A 25,457-nucleotide genomic window follows, 5' to 3' on the forward strand; every position below is an offset into this window, starting at 1 on the left:
CCTTTTGTACGATTTAATATCTTGTACTTTGCGTTTTGCATCTCGTACTCTTGTAATTTTGAGACTTTTCTCATTAATAAATTGAACCACTTGGATTGTATTTTATACTTTTGAGCTTTTTGGTCGTTTGCGTCTTCAAATCGTCGAATCTTTCTTTTGTCTTCACCTTTTAAAATTTAAACGAATATTACTTGTTAATAGAACAATTGCAACCAAAAGCTTGTCTTTCTTGAAGGATAATGCTATGAAATATATGTTCGTTTTTAGCATTATCACACTGCTTTCGGAGCTTAGGTGAAACTCCATATCGAAATAGCTGTCAGAATCCGAGGAATTCAAACTGGGTGAGGAATTCATCTCGTACGATCAGATGAATGATTTTCGATAAGAAATAGATTATAGGATGTAGATTAGTACCCTGCAATATATAATTTACATATGCATATATAATACTAAAATCCCATAAGTTACTGAGGAATCTACGGAAGCTGTCAGGCAAAGGTAACAAAAACATATACGCTAAGATATGAATTTATCTATACACTATCTATGCAATAGAGGCAGTAAGACGTGTCTAGACTTTAAGAATGAAAAGAAAATAATTTTCGACACTAAATGATAAGCAAAACTTTTGACATGCAGACACGGTCGAAGTCCAGACCCACTAATGCATCTAGACAACTATCAGTTAGACACACTAATGCAAGACCTGGTTCGCTAAGACCACCGCTGTGATACCAACTCTAACGACCCGTCCTAATCCATCTGGACGAATACATTACATTTGGTTACATCGCGAGGTACTTGACCTCTATATGATACATTTTACAAACATTGCTTTCGTTTTTAAAAGACAAACTTTCTTTACATCGAAAGTTAACGGCATGCATATCATTTCATAATATATCCAACTATAATTGACTTAATAATAATCTTGATGAACTCGATGACTCGAATGCAACGTCTTTTGAAATATGTCATGAATGACTCCAAGTAATCTCTCTAATATGAGCAAATGCATAGTAGAAGATTTCTTTAATACCTGAGAATAAACATGCTTTCAAGTGTCAACCAAAAGGTTGGTGAGTTCATTAGTTTTTCATAATCAATCATTTTCAATAATATAATAGACCACAAGATACTCATAATTAGAAAACAATCTGTGCAGGTCTATTCCTGCTGTAAAATCATTCATATGAAGAACACCGGAACCTTTCAAACAACTCACTAACGGTAGCTAATGCGTAGTGCAATGACAAAATCATCTCACCGTAGTAGTTAATACAATATAATTCTTACAACGGGGGCTAATGCGTACGCAATGCAAAATCATCCCTCCGAGGGTAGCTGAAACGGCGGCTAATGCGTACGCAATGCAAAAGTCATCCCTCCGTTACCAACTACAAAGTCGACTATAATACAATACAATACATCGGGGGCTAGTGCGTGCGTGCAATGCAAAATCATCTCGCCGATGGTAGTTAAAATGGGAGCTAATGCGTACGCAATGCAAAATCATCTCTCCGTTAATTACTAAATCGAACCTCTGAATCCAAATAATTCTATCATAGAATGTAGTTTTGAATATTTGTGTCTATTCCGTCAATCATTTATAAAAGCAGTTCATGTATTCTCCGTTCAAAAATATATCTCAAACGCATTTAGGAAACAGTTATAAAAACAGCGCATGTATTCTCAGTCCCAAAAATGTAAAGAGTAAAATGGAATCAAATGAAACTCACTATACTGTATTTTGTAGTAAAAATACATATGACGACATTGAACAATGCAGGGTTGGCCTCGGATTCACGAACATATATCATTTGTATATTTATTAATATACATAATTGTAATCGAACAAATATACTATGATTAGTGATGTAATTTATATATATAGTTGATTAACAAGTTTCATTATATCTATATTTTCATAGATATATTAATATAGTTAGATTATGTGTATTAAATATATATTCATATATATAATCTTTATTTTTATGCTTATAACTTTAACAACATCATTAAAACTATTATTTTCATAATCGTAATTATAATATAGATATAGATAATACTAATAACGATAAAAATGATAGTTTTAGTGAAAATAATATTTTTAATAAAAATGGTAATTTTTAATAGTTTAAATAGAAATTGCAGTAATCATAGAGTATTACTAATATTAATGTTTAACTGATAGGTCTATTAATGATACCTTGTAATATTAATAATAATAATGATAGCACTAATAATAATACCTATGTTAATGATAATAATACTAACAATTATAAAATGATACAAGTACTAATATTAATGATAATAATAATAGTTTGTGTTATTTTTGTAATAATAATAACAAGAATCATATTCATATTAATAATTATATTACTTGTAATAATATCAATATCTAATAATAAGAACAATAATAATATTTAGTAGTAATAATCATACTAATAATAATAAGGGTTATTTAATAATACTAGTAATTATAATACTAATAAATATAATAATCAAAATAATGATAATAATAATGATAATAATATTAACAATAATAATAATAATAATAATAATAATAATAATTTTTGTAATAAAAACTACCTTCCAAACAAGCTTGTAAAAAAAGAATGCCCCGAACCGGGGTCGAACCCAAGACATCTCACCCACCAAAACACTCCCTAGACCATGGCTCTACAGTTTACTTTTCTGTTATAATCTAATACCTACATATACTTAACCCGTAACATTTATTTTCTGTTTTTCCTCTTCATTCTTTTTAAAACTAAATTAACTGGAAACGTTTCTTAAACCTAATAGGATTTAAAAGTTTGATTTAGGCTGTGAAAATAAAACCGAATAGATTAATTGTGGGGGATTAGGTTAACAGGAAAAAAAAATCATAACAGACCTTAAATAACAGTTTGAAACTCAAATTCAATTCATGAATTCCAATCCGTTTTAGACCACGATCTTAACATAAAAGATGTTTCAAATTCCTCCTAGAATCTAACCGTATCCTTGATTGAACCTAAAACATCCATTGGAGATCGAATTTTACCATGAACAAAAAGGTTGACTTTTGAAATTAGAACTTTGACTCCGAAATTAGAATTCAATACGAAATTTTGAGATTGGAAACTTTACAGAATGTTTTAGTAGATTATTCCTTACAGAACCTCATTATTACATTTGGAAAATTTATTTAAATTCAAGCTTTTTGATAAAATGACATAAGAACAGGGTCGAAGGGTTAGTTTCTTTAAATTGGTTTGAATTTTGGATAAAAGCTGAGGTTGGTAGTGTGTATCTGATATTGTTGTTCGTTGTCGAATTAATGTTGTAGTATTACAGAGATTTTAGATAGGTTTATAGCACAAATTGTTGACAAACAGAATCAATCAGCAGAGAAAAATAAAAAAAATAAAAATAAAAGAAGACAATGACTCCCAACTGATTTTGGTTGTATCCTCTAATTTGATTCGATTTATTACCAAATGTAGAGACAGAAACAAATTTCTAACACAGTATGGAAAGCTACATCAAACTGAATTGGTATTTTTTTTTACGTAATTTATATAATTAATTTTTAATAAATGATAAATACATTAATAATAATATTAATACTAATTAATAATATTTATATTAAATATTATTAATAAAATACTGATAATAATAATTTAAAGAAAATAATACTGATAATAATATGAGGACATTAATAATAACAAAAATGATACTCTTAATAAGTTTGTTAATAATAATCTATAAGAATAAGAATAATAATAATAATAATAATAATAATAATAATAATAATAATAATAATAATAATAATAATAATAATAATAATAATAATAATAATAATAAAAAGGGTAATAACAATATTTATAAAAATAATTATAATAATATGATAATATTATTAATAATTATAATGATAACCATGATCATAAAAATACTAACAATAATATAATAAATTACATGTAACAATTTATTATTATACTTTTAATAATACTTATAATACTTAATACTAATGAGTAAAGTGATAAAATAATGATAATGATATTATTAAACAAAAAGGTAGAACTTTTATCACATTATATGTATCAATTCTCATATATGGTAATATTAATAATACTGATATTAATATACGTCTTTATTTTAATGAAAGTACTAATATTATCAATATGACACATTTTTTTTATACTTTAGTAATTTAGTATATTGCTTTTACATATTATTAAGTATGTAATATTTAGTAACATCTGTTATACATAATATCACATATTGATTATTTAATATTTATATATTTCATATAATATTAATTAAGAATAGAAACCATGTGCATATATATATATATATATATATATATATATATATATATATATATATATATATATATATATATATATATATATATATATATATATATATATATATATATATATATATATATATATTCATTTTAATAGCCACTTAATTATTCTGTATATTATTTTGTATCACATTTTACGTATTTCATTCTAATGCTTAATTTATATTTTGTATTTTCAACTATATATATATATATATATATATATATATATATATATATATATATATATATATATATATATATATATATACATATTTATTTACAAACAATTGTTCGTGAATCGTCGAGAATAGTCAAGGTCAAATGCATTTATGAAAAATAGTTCCAACATTTTGAGACTTGGTTTAATAGACTTTGCTTATTGTGTCGGAAACATATAAGGATTAAGTTTAAATTTAGCCGAAAATTTTCGGGTCGTCACACATAGCCGCAGTACAGGCCGCAATGCAAAATAACAACAATAATTATGTATCTAACAGTGGAACTAGTTCTACAAGAAATCGTGTGAGATGCTCCTACAAAGAATTCACTGCTTGTAAACCTCTAGAATTCGATGGAACTGAAGGACCAATTGGATTGAAACGGTGGACCGAGAAGGTCGAATCGGTGTTTGCCATAAGTAAATGCACTGAAGAAGACAAAGTAAAGTACGCTATGCATACCTTCACAGGTACTGCGTTAACATGGTGGAACACCTATCTCGAGCAGGTGGGACAAGATGCTGCTTACACACTACCGTGGTCAGCATTCAAACACTTGATGAACGAGCAGTACTATCCCAGAAACGAGGTCAATAAACTCAAGGTAGAGCTTAGAGGATTATGAACGCAAGGATTCGACATTACTACGTACGAACGACGATTCACAGAGTTGTGCCTATTGTGTCCAAGAGTGTTCGAAGATGAAGAAGAGAAGATCGACGCATTTGTAAAAGGGTTACCAGAAAGGATTCAAGAAGATGTGAGTTCACACGAGCCCTCTTCCATACAAAAGTCAAGTCGAATGGCTCACAAACTCATAAACCAGATTGAAGGAGGAGTTAAAGAGCAGGCGGCCGGAGAGGCCAAAACAAAGGAAGGTAAGAGGAAGTGGGAAGATACCGGCGACAAAAGTCACCAGTATAACAACAATAATAATCAAAACTACAATCGCACCATTTTTCACAATAATAAACGCAACAACAAACATCCCAACAACAACCACTATAACAACTGTCCCAACAACTATAACAACCACAACAATAACAAGCCCAACAACAATCTCAATAACAACAATGGCAACAAAAACCAGAAAACTCCTTGCAAAAGGTGTGATGGATACCATCCGGATAAGTACTGTGTTGTAGTGTCTACCAAGTGTAACAGAAGCGGTCATGGTGCAACAAAATGTAACTTCTATGGACCGACGACCTATAAAAATAATAAAACAAATAATTCTATTATTTGTTACGGATGCGAAAAGCCGGGCCATTTCAGCAAATCATGCCCAAACCAAGGGAATAATAATGGGCAAGGCCATGGAAGAGCCTTCAACATCAACTCAACAGAAGCGCAGGAAGACCCGGAGCTTGTTACGGGTACATTTTTTATTGACGATACACCTGCTTATGTTTTATTTGATTCGGGCACGGATAGAAGCTATATGAGTAGAGATTCTTGTGCTAAATTAAGTTACCCTTTAACGCCTTTGGATAATAAGTGCTTACTTGAATTATCGAACGGTAAATTAATTAAATCCGAAAAAATATGCTGAAACCGAGAAATTAAACTGGTTAGCGAAACGTTTAAGATTGATTTGATACCAGTAGAGTTAGGGAGTTTTGATGTGATAATTGGCATAGACTGGTTGAAAGAGGTGAAAGCAGAGATCGTTTGTTACAAAAATGCGATACGCATTATGCGCGAGAAGAGAAAACCCTTAATGGTGTACGGAGAAAAGAGCAACGCGAAGCTAAACCTTATTAGTAATTTGAAGGCACAAAAGCTAATAAGAAAAGGTTGCTATGTTGTTCTAGCACACGTCAAAAAGGTACAAACCGAAGAAAAGAACATCAATGATGTGCCCATCGCAAAAGAATTTCCCGATGTATTTTTGAAAGAATTACCGGGACTACCTCTACACCGATCTGTTGAATTTCAAATAGACCTTGTACCAGGAGCTGCACCAATAGCTCGTGCCCCAGACAAACTCGCACCCAGCGAAATGAAAGAACTTCAGAGCTAATTACAGGAACTTTTAGAGTGTAGTTTCATTCGACCAAGCACATCACCATGGGGAGCTCCTGTTTTATTTGTCAAAAAGAAGGATGGTACATTCAGGTTCTGTATCGACTACCGAGAGTTGAACAAACTTACCATCAAGAACCGTTATCCACTACTTAGAATCGACGACTTATTTGATCAACTACAAGGCTCGTCAGTTTATTCGAAGATCGATTTACGTTCCGGGTATCATCAAATGCGGGTGAAGGAGGATGATATTCCGAAGACTGCTTTTAGAACGCGTTACGGTCATTACGAGTTTATGGTTATGCCGTTTGGTTTGACTAACGCATTAGCTGTGTTCATGGACCTCATAAACCGAGTGTGTGGACCATACCTTGACAAGTTTGTTATTGTTTTCATCGATGACATACTTATTTACTCAAAGAATGATCAAGAGCACGGTGAACATTTGAGAAAAGTGCTAGAATTGTTAAGAAAGGAAAAATTGTACGCTAAGTTTTCAAAGTGTGCATTTTGGTTGGAAGAAGTTCAATTCCTTGGTCACATAGTGAACAAAGAAGGTATTCAGGTGGATCCGGCAAAGATTGAAACCGTTGAAAACTGGGAAACCCCGAAAACTCCGAAGCATATACGTCAATTTTTAGGATTGGCTGGTTACTACAGAAGATTCATCCAAAAATTTTCCAAAATAGCAAAACCCTTGAATGCATTGACGCATAAAGGGAAGAAATTTGAATGAAAGGATGAGCAAGAGAAAGCGTTTCAATTGTTGAAGAAAAAGCTAACTACGGCACCAATATTATCATTGCCTGAAGAGAATGATGATTTTGTGATTTATTGTAACGCATCAAAGCAAGGTCTCGGTTGTGTATTAATGCAACGAACGGAGGTAATTGCTTATGCGTCTAGACAATTGAAGATTCACGAGCAAAATTATACGACTCACGATTTGGAATTGGGTGTTGTTGTTTTTGCATTAAAAACGTGGATACACTACTTATATGGGGTTAAAAGTATCATATATACCGACTACAAAAGTCTCCAACATATATTTGATCAAAAACAACTAAACATGAGACAGCGCAGGTGGATTGAGTTGTTAAATGATTACGACTTTGAGATTCATTACCACCCAGGGAAGACAAATGTGGTAGCCAACGCCTTGAGTAAAAAGGACAGGGAACCTATTCGAGTAAAAGCTATGAATATAATTATTCATACTAACCTTGTTACTCAAATAAAGGAGGCGCAACAGGGAGTTTTAAAAGAGGGAAATTTGAAGAATGAAATACCCAAAGGATCGAAGAAACATCTTAATATTCGGGAAGACGGAACCCGGTATAAGGCTGAAAGAATTTGGGTACCAAAGTTTTGAGATGTGAGAGAAATGGTACTTAGGGAAGCACATAAAACCAGATATTCAATACATCCCGGAGCGGGAAAGATGTACAAAGATCTCAAGAAATATTTTTGGTGGCCGGGAATGAAAGCCGATATTGCTAAATACATAGGAGAATGTTTGACGTGTTCTATGGTAAAAGCTGAACATCAGAAACCATCGGTTCTACTTCAACAACCAGAAATCCCGGAATGGAAATGGGAAAACATTACCATGGATTTCATTACTAAATTGCCAAGGACTGCAAGTGGTTATGATACTATTTGGGTAATAGTCGATCGTCTCACCAGGTCAGCACACTTTCTGCCAATGAGAGAAGATGATAAAATGGAGAAGTTAGCACGACTATACTTGAAGGAAGTCGTCTCCAGACATGGAATACCAATCTCTATTATCTCTAATAGGGATGGCAGATTTGTCTCCAGGTTTTGGCAAATATTACAACAAGCATTGGGGACTCGTCTAGACATGATTACTGCCTATCATCCACAAACTGATGGGCAAAGTGAAAGGACGATACAGACCCTTGAAGACATGCTACGAGCATGTGTTATTGATTTTGGAAACGGTTGGGATCGACATCTACTGTTAGCAGAATTTTCCTACAACAACAGTTACCACTCGAGTATTGAGATGGCGCCGTTTGAGGCACTTTATGGTAGAAAGTGCAGGTCTCCGATTTTTTTGAGCGAGGTGGGGGATAGAAAAATTACGGGTCCGGAAATTATCCAAGAAACTACCGAGAAAATTATTCAAATTCAACAACGTTTGAAAACCGCTCAGAGTCGACAAAAGAGCTACACAGGCAGTAAAAGAAAAGATATAGAATTTGAAATTGGAGACATGGTCATGCTTAAAGGTATCACCTTGGAAAGGCGTTGTTCGTTTTAGAAAACGATAAAAACTAAACCCGAGATACATTGGACCATTCAAGATTATTGATCGTGTCGGACCGGTAGCTTATCAACTTGAATTACCGCAACAATTAGCCGGCGTACATAATACCTTTCACGTCTCAAATCTGAAGAAATGCTTAGCCAAAGAAGATCTCACCATTCCTTTAGACGAAATCCAAATCAATGAAAAACTTCAATTCATTGAAGAACCCGTCGAAATAATGGATCGTGAGGTTAAACGACTTAAGCAAAATAAAATACCAATCGTTAAGGTTCGATGGAATGCTCGTAGAGGACCCAAGTTCACTTGGGAATGTGAAGATCAGATGAAGAAGAAATACCCACACTTATTTCCAGAAGATGCGTCAACACCTTCAACTGCTTAAAATTTCGGGACGAAATTTATTTAACGGGTAGGTACAGCAGTGACCCGAACTTTTCCATGATTATATATTAAATGAGAACTATATTTACATGATTAAATGTTTCCAACATGTTAAGCAATCAAACTTATTAAGACTTGATTAATTGAAATGAGTTTCATGTAGACAAGTGACCACCCAGTTGTCCGATGATTCACGAACGTTAAAACTTGTAAAAACGACATGACGATATATATATATATATATATTTAACATGATATTATGATAAGTAAGTATCTCACAAAGTATATTAACAAAGAGTTATATGCATAAAATGAAACTACTGAATTAAAGAAACTCGAAATGATATATATAACGATTATCGTTATAACAACGTTTTAATTAAAATAAATACATATGTATTGTATTAAGATATGATCACACTATGTTTAACATGATAAAATGATAATTAATTATATCATTAAGTGTAATAACAATGAACTACACAAGTAAGATGAGACTACTAACTTAAGGATTTCGAAACTGTATATATATATATATATATATATATATATATATATATATATATATATATATATATATATATATATATATATATATATATATATATAACATGATAAAATGATAATTAATTATATCATTAAGTGTGATAACAACAAACTACACAAGTAAGATGAGACTATTAACTTAAGGATTTCGAAACTATATATATATCTATATATATATATATATATATATATATATAGGGGCAGGATCAATGGGGAACTAACCAATCGGGGAGAAGCGGGGGGAAGCAAATTTTTTTTTTCGTTTTTTTTTGAAATTTTTTTTTTCCGGCATCAAGATCACACGAAAATATGAACATTTAGAAGAGACACTTCGTGATGAATGTTAATATTTAGGCAGGAAAACGATCGATAAAAATAACATTCAAGATAATATTGTTCGTGAAGAATATGAACGTTTTTTTCATGTTTTGTGAAGTAAAATTTAGCCCGATTTAGAGTTTAGGGTTTAGGGTTTGGTGTTTTGGGTTTATTCCATAAACCCAAAACACCAAACCCTAAACCCTAAATCCTAAACCCTAAACCCTAAACTCCAAACCGTTCGTGTTAAAAACTCAATCTAAATCCTAAATCTAAACCCTAAATCTAAACCCTAAACCCTAAATTTCTAAACCCTAATATATAAACCCTAATATGTAAACCCCAATAGCTAAAACCTCAACATACGCTCGAAAAACACGATAATTGTTATATATTACTTCTTCGAGCATTTTCTCGCAAAAATAAAAATATTTATCAAAAAGTGTCTCTACTAAATGTTCATATTTTCATCCCATCTATAATGTTCGTGAACAAAGTTTTTTAAAAAAAAAAAAAAAAGTTTTTGCTTCCCCCCGCTGCCCCCCGATTGGTTACTTCCCTCTTGATCCTACCACTATATATATATATATATATATATATATATATATATATATAACGATTATCGTTGTAGTAGTATTTTAACATATATATATGATATTAAGATATATTCATACACCATGTTATCATGTTAACATAACAATTTAACATCTCATTCTCATTTAAGTATAATAACAATGGATTAATTACATTTAACAAGATCGTTAACTTATAGGTTTCAAAAGAACACTTACATGTAACGGCTAACGATGACTTAACGACTCAGTTAAAATGCATATACATGTAATGTATTAAGATGTACTAATACACTTTTGAAAGACTTCATGACACATATCAAAGTACTTCTACTTAACAAAAATGCTTACAATTACATTCTCGTTCATTTTCATCAACAATTCTACTCGTATGCACCCGTATTCGTACTCGTACAATACACAGGTTTTAGATGTATATACTCTTGGTATATACACTACAATGATCAACTCTTAGCAGCCTTAATGAGTCACTAAACATGTGGGAACCATTCTTTGTAATCTAGTATGAATTATTTAGCAAGATTACAAAAATATTATTAATCATTCATGAATTATTTACAAGAAAACAAACTTGCACATCCTTTATATCTGATCCATATATCACGACTTAAAACACATACAAACACCTTCATTCTTTAATTTTCTTCATCTAATTGATCTCTCTCAAGTTCTATCTTCAAGTTCTAAGTGTTCTTCATAAATTCTATAAGTTCTAGTTTCATAAAATCAAGAATACTTTCAAGTTTGCAAGATTACTTCCAAGCTTTCAAATCCATTCCAAGTAATCATCTAGGATCAAGAAACCTTTATTATTTACAGTAGGTTATCTTTCTAATACAAGGTAATATTCATATTCAAACTTTGATTCGATTTCTATAACTATAAATATCTTAATTCAAGTAGTACTCTTACTTGAACTTGTTTTCGTGTCATGATTCTACTTCAAGAGCTTCCAAGCCATCAAAGATCCTTTGAAGCTCAAGTTATTTTTTCATCATTTCCAGTAGGTTTACCTACTATACTTGAGGTAGTAATGGTGTTCATAACCTTGTTCGATTCCTATATATGTAACTATCTTATTCGAAGATTTAAACTTGTAATCACTAGAACATAGTTTAGTTAATTCTAAACTTGTTCGCAAACAAAGTTAATCCTTCTAACTTAACTATTAAAATCAACTAAACACATGTTCTATATCTATATGATATGCTAACTTAATGATTTAAAACCCGAAAACACGAAGAACACCGTAAAACCGGACATACGCCGTCGTAGTAAAACCGAGAGCTGTTTTGGGTTGGATAATTAAAAACTATGATAACATTTGATTTAAAAGTTGTTCTTCTGGGAAAATGATATTTCATATGAACATGAAACTATATCCAAAAATATTGGTTAAACTCAATACAGAAGTATGTTTTCAAAATGGTCATCTAGACATAGTTCTTTCGACTGAAATGACACCTCTTACAAAAATGACTTGTAACATGTAACTCCGACTATAAACCATCACTTTTTCTGTTTACTTTCATAAACTCAAGTTCGATACGAAACCATAGTACTTTGATTCACTCAAAACGGATTTAAAACGAAGAAGTTATGGGTAAAACAAAATTGGATAATTTTGCTTTTTTTAGCTACGTGAAATTTGTAACAAATCTATACTAACCATAACTTAACTAAGTTTTATCGTATTATACATGTATTCTAACATATATTATGTAATCTTGATAGACCATAGACACGTATACAATGTTTTGACATATCATATCGACGTCATCTATATATATTATTTGGAATACCCATAGACACTCTATATTCGGTAATGCTCGAGTTAGCTATACAGGGTTGAGGTTGATTCCAAAATAATATATATACTTTGAGTTGTGATCGAGTCTGAGACTTGTATACACTGGGTCATGGATTGATTCGAGATAATATATATATCGATTTATTTCTGTACTACTAACTGTGGACTACTAACGTTGAATTGTTAACTTAACAAACCTAAATCATTAAAACGTAATAAAATATAGTATGAATATATTTCTATCATACTTTGATATATGTATATATATTTGTTATAGGTTCGTGAATCGACCAGTGGCCAAGTCTAATTCTCGACGAATTAAGAATCTGTGAAATTGAGTTATAGTCCCACTTTTAAAATCTAATATTTTTTGGATGAGAATACATGCAGTTTTATAAATGTTTTACAAAATAGACACAAGTAATTGAAACTAAATTCTATGTTGAATTGCTATACCGGATATCACCCTTGTTGAACTTGGTAACCCATGAATTAGTGTTTATTATAATTGCCACTAATTGACGTGAATCCTAAAGGTAGATCTACGGGCTTTGACAATCCCCAGTCAGAGAATTTAAACTGCTTTAGTACTTCGATTTTTCTCTACAGATGAGTGGTTCTGTTTTGGGGATATTCTAGATGCATTTTTGTTAATGTCGGTTACCAGGTGTTCAAACATATGAATGATTTTTATACAGATGGTTATTTATGAAGAATGAAATCGTGTGGCCTATTGTTACGATTTGATAAATATAGGTTAAACCTATAACTCACCAACATTTTTGTTGACGTTTTAAGCATGTTTATTCTCAGATAATTATTAAGAGCTTCCGCTGTTGCATGCTAAATTAAGGACAAGAATTGAAGTCAGCATTCTTGTAACATATTGTTTAAAAACTGCATTCGGAGATTTAAATCGATGTGTAATATTATTGTAAACCATTATGTAATGGTCGTGTGTAAAACGTTATATTTTAGATTATCATTACTTGATAATCTACGCTATGCTTTAAAACCTTTATCGATAAAATAAAGGTTATGGTTTGTTTTTAAAATCGAATGCAGTCTTTGAAAAAACGTCTCATATAGAGGTCAAAACCTCACAACAAAATCAATTAATATGAAACGTTTATAATCAATATAAACGGAAAATTTCAAAAGTTAAGAGTTTTTCTAAAGATAGCCTAAGGTATCTTTAAAATTTTTAGACACGCATTATTTACTTTACTCTTCATATCACCACCCCATTAATTAATTATAATAACCACCCACTAATCTAAAAGTACCATCTTTTACTAGTGCAAATATACTAGTCCGTATATATGTCACTTCATAGGTCAAACTTACAGTTTCATCTATTCTATTTACATCATGAACATGAAGTTAAAGTCTCGATAAATACTCCACACATGAATGATCCACACTAATATCTTAAAACTTCTTAACAAGAGATATATCATGCAGGAAAACAATTTTTCACGCATATTTTAACTGATTCTATAAAGTCAGTTTTCCACACATCAAATATGTATAAGTATATTATAATTCTAAATAAATTATTAATATAAAACCAGAACAACCAATTATTCTTATTTCAAATCGATCAAGGCGTATGACTATGATTCTTAAACGAACAAATAATAACCCTAAATAATCTGGTCGTATATACACGAGTTAGGGTTAATTAATTTTTTATATTATGATTAAATAAAATAAATTAAAATATATTAAAGGATTTTTTCTAACTACCACCTTAATAGCTATCGTTAACGTGCATAAAAGTGTTATACACCACAGTTATATATTAAAAAAAAGGTCACTTCACTTATTGACATTTACACCATCGAGCTTTGGCTTGAGTAGTATCCCATTGATTTTCTCATGGACTCGTGGAGTCAGCTTGTGTCATTTCCAAGAGGTGTAGGCTCGATTTTAGGGAAGGTTTTCTCCTGAGATAGTTGCACTCATGCCCTCATATAGATGCATGGCCCCTTGAGTCATGCTCAACACATATGTATCGTGTGACAAATGATCGCGAATATACTTAATTTCCCTCTAGGTGATGCCGGACCGCCGTTAAAAAGGAAAAAAACTTATCGAAGTTTACTAAGGTCCGGCCCGCCTGCCCCGTATGTGATGGTTTAAGGGTCGGATCCCCTGAGTGTGGTTCGGATTTCCTGCCCGAACGCGTGTGTGTATGCAAATGATGACTAGGTTTCGGTCTGGACTGATGCAAGCTTGCCGTTCAAAAAAAAAAAAAATCAATCCGTAGTGTGATAGTTAAAAAAATAAAAATCCTTAGATGTCCGCCCTTAATAATTATTTTCCAATCTCTTAGCTATTATTTTTACCGAAGGGGGATGATTCTCACACATACTTTTTTGATCCTCACACACCAATTGAGTATTATTAGAAGAGTAAAGGGTTAAAATAGGTGTGTGAGGATCAAAAAAGTGTGTGTGAGAATCATCCCCCTTTATCGAACTATATATTTACTGAAAAAACAATTAAAATCCATTTCCAAATAAATTTTTTGATAAATATAACCAAACATTTTTAAAACAATCCTAGCTCCTTTTTCTCTTCTTTCTTTCATACAAAATACATAGCCCAAATCATAGAGATCAATGATCTAATATATATATATATATATATATATATATATATATATATATATATATATATATATATATATATATATATATTCTAATAAATATCACACTTTTGAAATAACCCAAGTTATGAACTTATCCCCCAAAAAAAAAAAACCCGGCCCAAATATGTTACGGAGTATGTGTGTTTCAGTTTTACTTGACTGAAAACAGAAAACGAAAACGCATTTGACTATTTTACCCATCGTTAACTCTATCTGAAATTTTTGTAAATTAGGGCTTTTTCTAGTTATTGTCACTTGATCCTAATTTTCAATCACCATTTCAGGTAACAAATTCATACTTGATATTTTGTCACTCTACTATGATTATGCGCATTCATATTTCGTTAATTTTACATGCATTTATTGATTGAATCAACACTTGTTATTCTAATTGTCTTTCATTATTGTTGCTGATTATAAAGTTAGTTGCTTCCAATATTTGATCAAACTAATTTGGATGAAGAAAATGGATTTAGTTTCTGGTTACAAGGTATTGTAATTACTGATTATGTATTTTAATTTATTTGCATATATATTAAGTGTGGTACTTAAACTCGGTTGATTTTTTATGCATAGGGAGTTGTTGGACTTGTGTTTGGGAATGAAGATTCAAGTTCAAATGAAGATAGGTTAATTTTCATATTTTTACCCATTTTTTGTATCCTTAGTTTATGATTTTAATCGAAAATACATGTATATGATCCCTCATCCTTCTTTTTATCACAAATTTTGAAGATGTTTGATTGTTTGTTGTAGTTGTGTTGCCATTTTTGTTGGTTGATATGATCATGGCCATGTGTATTATGTTCTGTGAGTAATGTATTTCATTGTTTGCGTGATAGCTATGTTGAGCGCTTGCTTGATTGTATAAATAATGGTAAGGTGGTGGATGATAGAAGAAATGCCATGGCTGAACTTCAGGCCGTCGTTGCAGACAGTCATTCTGCCCAGCTGGCTTTTGGAACAATGGGTTTGTTCACTGTGGTTAATTTGTGTTTATTTCATCTTTTATTTAGATTTAGAATATAATATAATATAATTATAATAATAATAATTGTTTTCTTCTATTCTAGGATTTCCTGTACTGTTTGGAGTCCTCAAGGAACGTGAAGACGTTGAACTGGTTTGAAAGCTTCTTTTAATAGCGCTTTCTTCATATTTAATATTTATAGTTATAGTTATGTAGTGTTATAGTTTTCACACTTCTCCTATTTTTTAATGAGCAATTACGCGACCAGCAGTATATATTATGTACGATTTTGTTATAGAATCAAGCACTCCCTAAGGCCTAATAGACTAACTCAAACGTTTGATTACCACTTAATTGAATGGTTCAAATGCCGAATGTTGGACAATTCAACATCAACGCGTTCGTTTCTGAAATTAATGATATATGGTGCCTGTGCTTAAACATTCAGAGCTGAACCATTAAGCACCTAAATTATATGTAAATCCTCTTTAAATTATATCAGGAACACTTATTAAACAACCATATTATTATCCATGTAAAATGTTAATATCATATTGATCATTCAAATGATTATCAAACAGGTTATTATCATTCATTCAGAACGTTTGAATCATTCAGATTATGAATCATTCTGCACTAGATCATTCAGTTGTCTTAAACAAAACCTAACTCCTGATATTAACACACCGGAGTGTGTTTATAAAAAACCTTTTACTTTCATTCATTGTTATGTTTTATATTCCTTTCATTTACACAATGCTCTTTCATTCAGTTAAAATGTTATTTAGTAATTGATAATTGAAGGTACGTGGGGCTGTTGAAACCCTCTTGAGTGCCTTAACACCAATTTCACATGCGAAATTACACAAAAATGAAGTTCAACCAGCTTTGATGAATGCAGATCTTCTATCAAGAGATGAGCAAAACATATCTCATCTTCTGAATCTGCTGGTGAGGCTTCTATCTTGATCCAATTTACACACAAACACACACACAGACACAAACACACACACAGACATTGTATGTTTTCTGTGTTCCTACAAGTGGTAACTCAGTATTTGGGCAGTCAGAGGATGACTTCTATGTACGATACTATACACTTCAACTCTTAACTGCACTGTTAACGAACTCGCACGTGAGGTATTTTCTCTTGCCAAATTTTTATTACATTTTCCATATATTCTGTTTCTTAAGAAAATATTTAATTTTTCCAGGTTACAAGAAGTCATTCTCACAATTCCTCGTGGTATGACTCAACTTGTGGATATGCTTATGGATCGTGAGGTGGGACCCATATAACTGTTGATGACATAGTGTATCTTTATGATATCTGTCATTCCTTTATTTTTAAACTCTATAGGTTTCCTTGTAGGCCATACGGAATGAGGCATTGTTACTTCTCACTTATTTGACCCGTGAAGCGGCAGAAGTTCAAAAAATCCTAGTATTTGAAGGTGCTTTTGAAAAGATCTTTAGTATCATTAATGAAGAGGGAGGCTCAGATGGTGGCGTTGTTGTCCAGGTGATTAGTTAACTCCTAATATAATACTTATAATTATTAATTATTAAAATGTATCAGGAACACTGGATTTAGTTAATGATAAATCTAATCGCTAACATCAAGTTCAAATTGACTAATATTTATCATCTTTCAGGATTGTCTTGAATTGTTAAATAATCTTCTTCGCAACAATGCATCCAATCAGGTTTGGCCTTTTTTTATTTATCTATTTATCAATCTTCTTGTTGAAGCTTTGAATATATTATGTTGTTTTGGACCACGCGATAGGTGTTGCTTAGGGAGACTATAGGCTTTGACTCATTGATATCGATTTTGAAACTCCGAGGAAGCACAAACAAATTTGCTCAACAAAAGGTTAGACATTGCTTTAATTATTCTGGCACGCCTTTTAACGCATGTTTTATATAAAGATGCTGACTGGCTTTTTAATGTTGTCCTAAAAAATATAATTGTTGCCAGTAGACAGTAAATCTACTGTGTGTTTTAGAAACGATTAGGTTACTGCTGAATGGAGATCCTGAAGCTGATTCAGCAAAATACAATGATAACAAAACAGTTCTCGTTCAGGTTACATTCCTATCTTAGTTATGTCATTCACTTGCAGGTTATTATTATTTTTTTTCATAATCGTTTCTTATCATATTTCTTATGGCAGAGAAACGTTTTGGACCATCTACTTATGCTAGGTGTTGAAAGTCAATGGGCTCCTGTTGCTGTCCGTTGCGCAGTAATATGATCCCTCTTATTTACTTCACTGAGCATAATTATACGTTATTTTGTATTAATTTTCAAGAGCTGAAAGCTAATCATATATACGCTTTCAGGCTTTTCGATGCATAGGTAATCTGTTATACGGACATCGCCAAAATCGTGACACTCTTTCACGCAAATTTCTTGGTGATGAACTGCAGCAGGAGCCAGCTCTGAATTCGATCCTGCGAATCATCTTACGAACATCTAGTAAGCAAGAGTTCATTGCAGCTGACTATGTTTTCAAGTGCTTTTGTGAGGTTCTTATTCCAAACATCGTCACCGGACATTTTTTTTTTTTTTAATATTTACGTGTGTTCATCACTTGCTATGTTTGGCTTGAACAGCAATACAGTGATGGTCAAAAAATGCTAGCATCTACACTGATTCCACAACCTTTGTCGATGAACCATGCTCCATTTGAGGAGGACGTTAACATGTCATTTGGGAGGTTTACTCTCTTTTTGATAAAACTATTTTATCATGTTTTAAAGGTTTTTTGCTCGATACATATAATCGTGCTCACAATTTTTTTTATTAATATTTTCTTTTTGCAGCATGCTTTTGCATGGTCTTACCTTGAGTGAACATGATGTAGACCTTGAGGTAATGTGAACCTTTAAACTGTAGATCTACTTTTGAAATGGACTTTTTAAGGGATTGTTTGTATCTGCATTTTGGAACTGATTATCTGATCATTGTTAGTTGCAATAACGAGTGTTCACTATTTGGGTCGACATGTTTGCTTTTGATTACAACAACAACAACAACAACAAAACCCAATACCACATAAGTGGTGTATGGGGAGGTAAGATGTAGACAGTCTTTCCCCTATCCGAGAATAAAGACAAGTCATTTCTCCACCCAAAGTGAAAACACTCTCAAAAGTAGAGAAAGTCATCCCTCTCTGTATTCGACGGATAGAGAGATTGCTTCCGAGTGGGCCTCCGGCCAATAAGTAGGAAATTTTTTTTTAAAAAAGTAAAATAAAACTAAAAATAAAATTGAGACGCCATGAAAATGGTAACATCAAATTTTCATGGGTTTTAAATCCTGCCTGAAATTTAATTTATCTGATTTAATTGGTTTCATGCTAGCTGAAATAAAATAAAACCTATAATCAAAAGGGTAAATAAAACGTGTAGACTGGTTCTTATAACCTAGTTGAGACACCATCAATCCCATTTTACAATATGTATCTTTATTTTTCACTAGAATTTTCTATTTTATTTTTTCCCATTTTATGAGCTTTATTATAGTTACACCTTTTCAAATACTCAAACAGCTGTGTGCAAAATCATGTGATTTAGTGTTATATTTTAGACAACGTGCAGAGCTGCTAGTGTTCTTTCTTATGTACTAAAGGATAATATTCATTGCAAGGATAAGGTACGCAATCTCATTTGTACGCATGCCTTTACTTTTATATAAGAATTCTAAAAGTTCTATGTTAGTCTATTGTCCCTTTTACCCTTTCATCATTTTATTCAGGTTTTAAAAATTGAACTCGAGTCACCAACACCCTCTTTAGGATCCTCCGAACCCCTATTGCACCGGATGGTAAAATACTTGGCTCTTGCATCTTCCAACAAGGGCAAAGATATAAAATCAAGTTCCCCGAAAAATATATACGTCCAACCGATAATCTTGAAACTACTCGTTACATGGCTCTCTGATTGCCCAAATGCAGTGCATTCATTCCTGAATTCTGCCCCTCACTTAACATTTTTAATCGACTTAGTATCAAATGTTGGTGCAACCGTTTGCGTGAGATGCTTAGCGGCTGTGCTTTTAGGAGAATGTGTTATTTTTAATAAATCAATCGAGTCGGGAAAAGATGCTTATACCATAGTTGATTCCATAAGTCAAAAAATCGGTCTCCCATCATATTTTCTTAGACTAGATGAGATGCAAAAAAGCTTCGGCTTTTCATCCTCAAAACCCGTTCAATCCAACAAGCCATTTACGAAAATGGGATTGGAAGACAACTATGATGACGTGGCAAGTGATGATAAGAACGAGGACCGTCCGATGCTTGTTGAAATGTTTGACTCTCAATTTGTCAACTTTATTAAGAATCTTGAAAATGGTATTAGAGACGGGATTGTAAAGATATATAGTCGCCCGAAAAACAACGTTTCTGTAATTCGCGCCGAGTTGGAACAGATGAAAGATGAACCGGATGCTAATTATATCCAACGGCTCAGATCGTTTTTGGGGGAACAATGCTCAGAGATAGATGACCTTGTTAATAGAAATGCTACATTAGCCGGGGACCTAGCCAATGCAGGTGGAGGTGGTTCATCTAATGGTGAACCTAGACCTAATGGTGGTTCAGAAAAGGTCCAAATAGAAAAACTTAAAAGAGATCTTCTAGAAGCATCTCAACAGATCGAAATACTTAAAACAGAGAAATCCAAGGTTGAAACTGAAGCGTCATCTTACAAAGAGTTATCTGTAAAAATAGAAAGTGATTTAAAGAGCTTGTCTGATGCATACAATAGTATAGAACAGATGAATTACAATTTAGAAAATGAAGTAAAAGCATTGAAGAATGGAGGGTCAACGTTAAGTTTGGATCTCGATGCTATTAAAGCAGAAGCGAAAGAAAACGCTCAGAAAGAGAGTGAAGCGGAACTGGGTGATCTGCTTGTTTGCCTTGGTCAAGAACAGAGTAAAGTGGAGAAGCTGAGTGTGCGGTTAATGGAGTTGGGAGAAGATGTAGATGCTTTGCTTGAAGGCATTGGTGATGACATCGGTGCACCAGAAGAAGACGATGATGATGAAGGTGAAAAATGATATAACAGGATTTAAAGTTAGTATTACTGACTTTAAAATCCGCGTTCTCGTTAAGTTTTATGTTGTTTATGTATCGTTTTAGATTGTACACTTGTTCAATTCCAATTTAGTTGTGTTATCTGAACACTAGGTTTTGTGATGTATGTGTTTGTATTTGTATATGCACTTGTATGCATCTTTGTGTGTATACACATTGTGCTTGTGTAAGTCTATGCATGCGTTTCTATGTATGAAAAGATGGAGTGGATTATTGCTTCTGAAGTAGGATTATTACAAGTGCTTGAAAAGTTCATTCATTAAAGGAGAAAGGTTACAGTCTCTTTGAGTTGATCAAAAAACAGTGATCGAAAAAGTCAAAAATGAAACATTTATGCAACTTTCATATCTAGTATGAAAATTGGTTGATTGCTTATAATTTGAGGGTCTAACCGTCAAGTTTAAAAAGCGGGTTTAGACGACACTTCCTTCTTAGAATTGACGATCACATTGGCGTCACCTCATCACTTTCATTCGACATTGAATGAGACTAAACGATTACATCCGTAAGATGTTGCACATTCTTTATTATGTTTGGAAGGGGGAAAACAAGGTTGACCGAGGGCATCGGCGTTGCCAACGGCGCCCTCGAAAGGCGTTAGGTGTGGATTCAGAATGGAGTTTCTCAATAACTGGTTACTGGACCCACTATAGTATATTATTATATAACTAATTAAAATACAAATATCAATGCAATATTCACAAGTACTTAATTTCATAACTTGAGATGTTCTCACTACTTTTATCACCGGTGTCAACATAAGAAGGAAATATGAAGACATGGGTCGAACTAAGACATGGGTCGAACTTGCGCGCTAACATTGATGTTTTCAAAATTAACGCTAATATTGAATTGTAGCTTAACTGGTAGTAGCCGGCTTCTCTTAGCAAGAGGTTAGGAATTTGACTCCGCTGGGCTGCAACATTTCACTTAATATTATCTCTGGTCTGAAGTATCCACTCAGGTCGTCTTTCACTTGGTGCGGGGCAACGGGGAGGGGGGTTATACCGGTCATGCCCTCGGATTGGTTCGGGTTTTCTTCGAGGCAGTAGTTGAGGGGCGGGGTATGTTAAGAATTGATATGCCGTATGCGGAAATATTTGATTGATACTGAATTTATTATGAACTAAGGAGTAAAAGACTAAAGAAATTTACTGATCTAAATTGATGAACTTGAATAAGATAAATGAGAGAGAAAGCTTAATGGGTTACATTGTGAATAGATGGTTCCTTTTTACAATTGACAAAGCTAACCATTTATGTTACTTAGTCTTAAACGGCTATATGGTGAAATTAGCAAATGAGCCTAACACTTTTATGAAACTATTCAACTTTGACTAATTTAGGAAAGAGGACAATTAGATGCTTGTAGTAGCCGTTGGGAATCATAGAAAGGAATCTCATGTGATCCAAAAGTCCACTTTCCATTTCAAGTACATCTCCTTTTGCTTTATTTTCTAACAGGTTATGGAACTCAGGAGATAAACGCGTAGATAGTTTAGTATTCATGGGAGTTCCAAACTGATGTAAAAAAAAAATGTTATAGTTGCTTTACTCGAGCTACCATGTTTGATTGATATAACCAAACTAACGTCAAGACGCATGCTATGTAAAGTCGCGACTTGTTCAATCAAACGACATAATAAGATTAAGGAAACCAACCTCGTTTTTCACGTCGACATGCCAATAAACATGTAGTACTACAATTTTTCAACCTAAAAATAAAAAATATAAAAAATGTCAACTTCAATACCTATCGGTCGAAAAGTGCCTTACCTAGTATTGTCCAATAAGTTTCCCATCACACTTTTTTTTTTTTTTTTTTGAAAAAAAACAGAAATAATGTCATCATTAAGCTAATTACCCTTTAATTTTTATAATGATGATGTCATAATTTTATATTAATTTAATTAAATAAGTAATACAAAATCTTTTATAAAAGTAAATACTAATATCTCCTAAATTGTAAAATCTTCTACAGAACACCCAAATTTTAAAGCATATTGTACAACTTTTATATAATAACTGTATTTTAATTTTCTAAAAAATTTTAAAAGACAATTATTATTACTAATTATTATTATTATTATTAAGAATATAAATACTCAACTTTGAGCGAACTTTATTATTATTTGCTTTTAATATAATAAGTATAATTATAATTATTATAATTATTATATTATTAATATTCAAATATGGATTCTTTTTACGAAATTAATTACGTTACATATGTATACGAAAATACATGTCTCTATATATTTGTAAAAAAAACGACAAGTTTCTTAGTCAAACATGTCATTAAAATAAATGACTTTATCATTTACATTCACTTAATACCTAAAACCTGTCATTAAATTGTTTCGTTTAAACAAACTCGTGATTTCACGTGTCATTTCACTAGTTACATACTAAATGGTTTGGATTTACAAACATCACATCCAACCAATTTCTCTGACTTCTGTATGCAATACACAATTGGAAGTACACTTGCAAAACATTACAAACATTACATAGTCAAACCAAAGTAACCACTATCACCATATTGATGCTCACAGTAGTCCTTTCATGCCCATTTCCTTTATAATAGAAACCAATAGAAACCAAGGTTGGCTTAACCATATGTAAAATTGGTGAATTGAACACTCCTTAGAATTGACAAGCCATTCAGACACCTTAATTTTTATAAGCGAAGCATAAGTGACCCTACAATAGTAAATTCCATTGAACACCACATCATTCCACGCTAACCAAATTTCCCATAAAATTTCGGGCCCAATTAGACTCCAAAATCCATTAGCTTTTATACTCATATCATACTTCCATTGAAATGAAAGTTCCACAGATGAATGCATAACCCAAATGATTCCACAATAGATGAAGCCATAACCCCATTGATGTTCCATCAATCACACAAAAATTGCTCACACTTTGACGGACAAGATTTGCTTTACAAATAAAAGCATTAAAGTTAGCCATATTGTTATAATCTACTACTTCGCTTAATATTCAATAGGCAACCTATTGGAATTAAGATCCCCATCACACAAATCGGACCATTCCATTTTTTTTTTTTTTTTGAACAGCAATAAGATTGATTATATTAATGAAATGAAACAAGGTTACAAAAGAAGGTTGCAAATACAACCCATGACCTAAAACATCACATCTACATTTATACAGACACAAAGGTGATTAAACAAACTAGGCTGCTGAGTTAGCAATGAGAACTCCTAAGTGATAAAAAGGTACTGATGTGGATTCGCTATCCATGAAACCTAGTCGATTTTCGAGCCTTTCAATCTCTTTGAAATCCAATCAAAACTTAGAATTTGTATCTCATTTACCAACGAAGCTACGCATGAACTCTTATTTTTAAAAACCTTTGAGTTGCGGTTTCTCCAAATAAGATATCCACATATCCACTCGACCGCTTGCCATATGTATGCCCCGATCTTCGACATATTTTGGTTAACTGATCCTGCAAATGTTTCGGCTATACTCGTATTGACATATGGTCCCAAATCCCACCACTTATAAATTCTTACCAAACATCATAGGCATTTTTACAAAAAATTAAGGCATGATCAATGTTTTCAACATCACCATCGCAAATCGAGCATCTTACCGAATGAAGATCTACTCCGCGCTTATCGAGTTCGCACAAAGTCGGAAGTCTTTTTTTTCCGCGCTCTCCAAATAAATATCTCCACTTTTTTGGGATTAAAGGGTTTCGACTTGTTTCGGGTTGACTTTTCTCGCCTTCAAACACTTTATCTATGATTATGTTGTTTAATTTCTTTGTTGTGAAGATGCCGTTTGTTGACATGACCCATCTCCAAGAATCTGAGCTGCTGCAACTTGGCGAAAATCCTGTGATCAGTTGAATGAGGTTATCATGTTCGCCTCTGGTTCTGCCCGTCGGATCTCTGCACCATTCCCACTCGAAAGCAGGCCCCTGATCTAGCCATGAAACTCGATCACACACCCTGCAGTCTTTGTTTGTTTCCAATTGATACAGCCTGTTGAACTTTAACTCTAGGGTTGTATCTCCAATCCACAAATCTTTCCAAAAAAGCGTTGATGACCCGTCGCCTATCACCTTCTTGAAAGAATTACTGAAAGGGATTCCTAATGATGAAAGTGCTCTGCCTGCACGAAGAATATAACACCAGGAGCTGCAAAAAGAAATCT

The 25,457-nt window shown here is 32.5% G+C and overlaps 1 protein-coding gene across 6 annotated transcripts; it reads left to right on the plus strand.

Moving 5' to 3' along the window:
* The first annotated feature begins 15,403 nt into the window (after positions 1-15,403).
* LOC139886492 (golgin candidate 6-like) lies at positions 15,404-21,489 on the plus strand. 6 transcript variants are annotated; one of them, XM_071870323.1, is made up of 18 exons: positions 15,404-15,472; positions 15,611-15,678; positions 15,765-15,817; positions 16,031-16,158; positions 16,262-16,311; positions 16,963-17,109; positions 17,225-17,298; positions 17,373-17,442; positions 17,531-17,680; positions 17,814-17,864; positions 17,948-18,034; positions 18,143-18,247; positions 18,336-18,407; positions 18,505-18,690; positions 18,778-18,881; positions 18,988-19,036; positions 19,754-19,819; positions 19,922-21,489. In XM_071870323.1, the coding sequence occupies exons 2-18, from the start codon at positions 15,646-15,648 to the stop codon at positions 21,227-21,229; spliced, it is 2,733 nt and encodes a 910-aa protein (XP_071726424.1). In that variant the 5' UTR covers positions 15,404-15,472; positions 15,611-15,645; the 3' UTR covers positions 21,230-21,489. The 6 variants fall into 6 exon arrangements, with proteins under 6 accessions (XP_071726424.1, XP_071726426.1, XP_071726428.1 ...); XM_071870325.1 differs by having other exon boundaries at positions 18,592-18,690; XM_071870327.1 differs by having other exon boundaries at positions 17,060-17,109.
* Positions 21,490-25,457: the final 3,968 nt, after the last annotated feature.

This window comes from Rutidosis leptorrhynchoides, chromosome 1, assembly GCF_046630445.1.
Source record: "Rutidosis leptorrhynchoides isolate AG116_Rl617_1_P2 chromosome 1, CSIRO_AGI_Rlap_v1, whole genome shotgun sequence".
Taxonomy (NCBI): domain Eukaryota; kingdom Viridiplantae; phylum Streptophyta; class Magnoliopsida; order Asterales; family Asteraceae; genus Rutidosis; species Rutidosis leptorrhynchoides.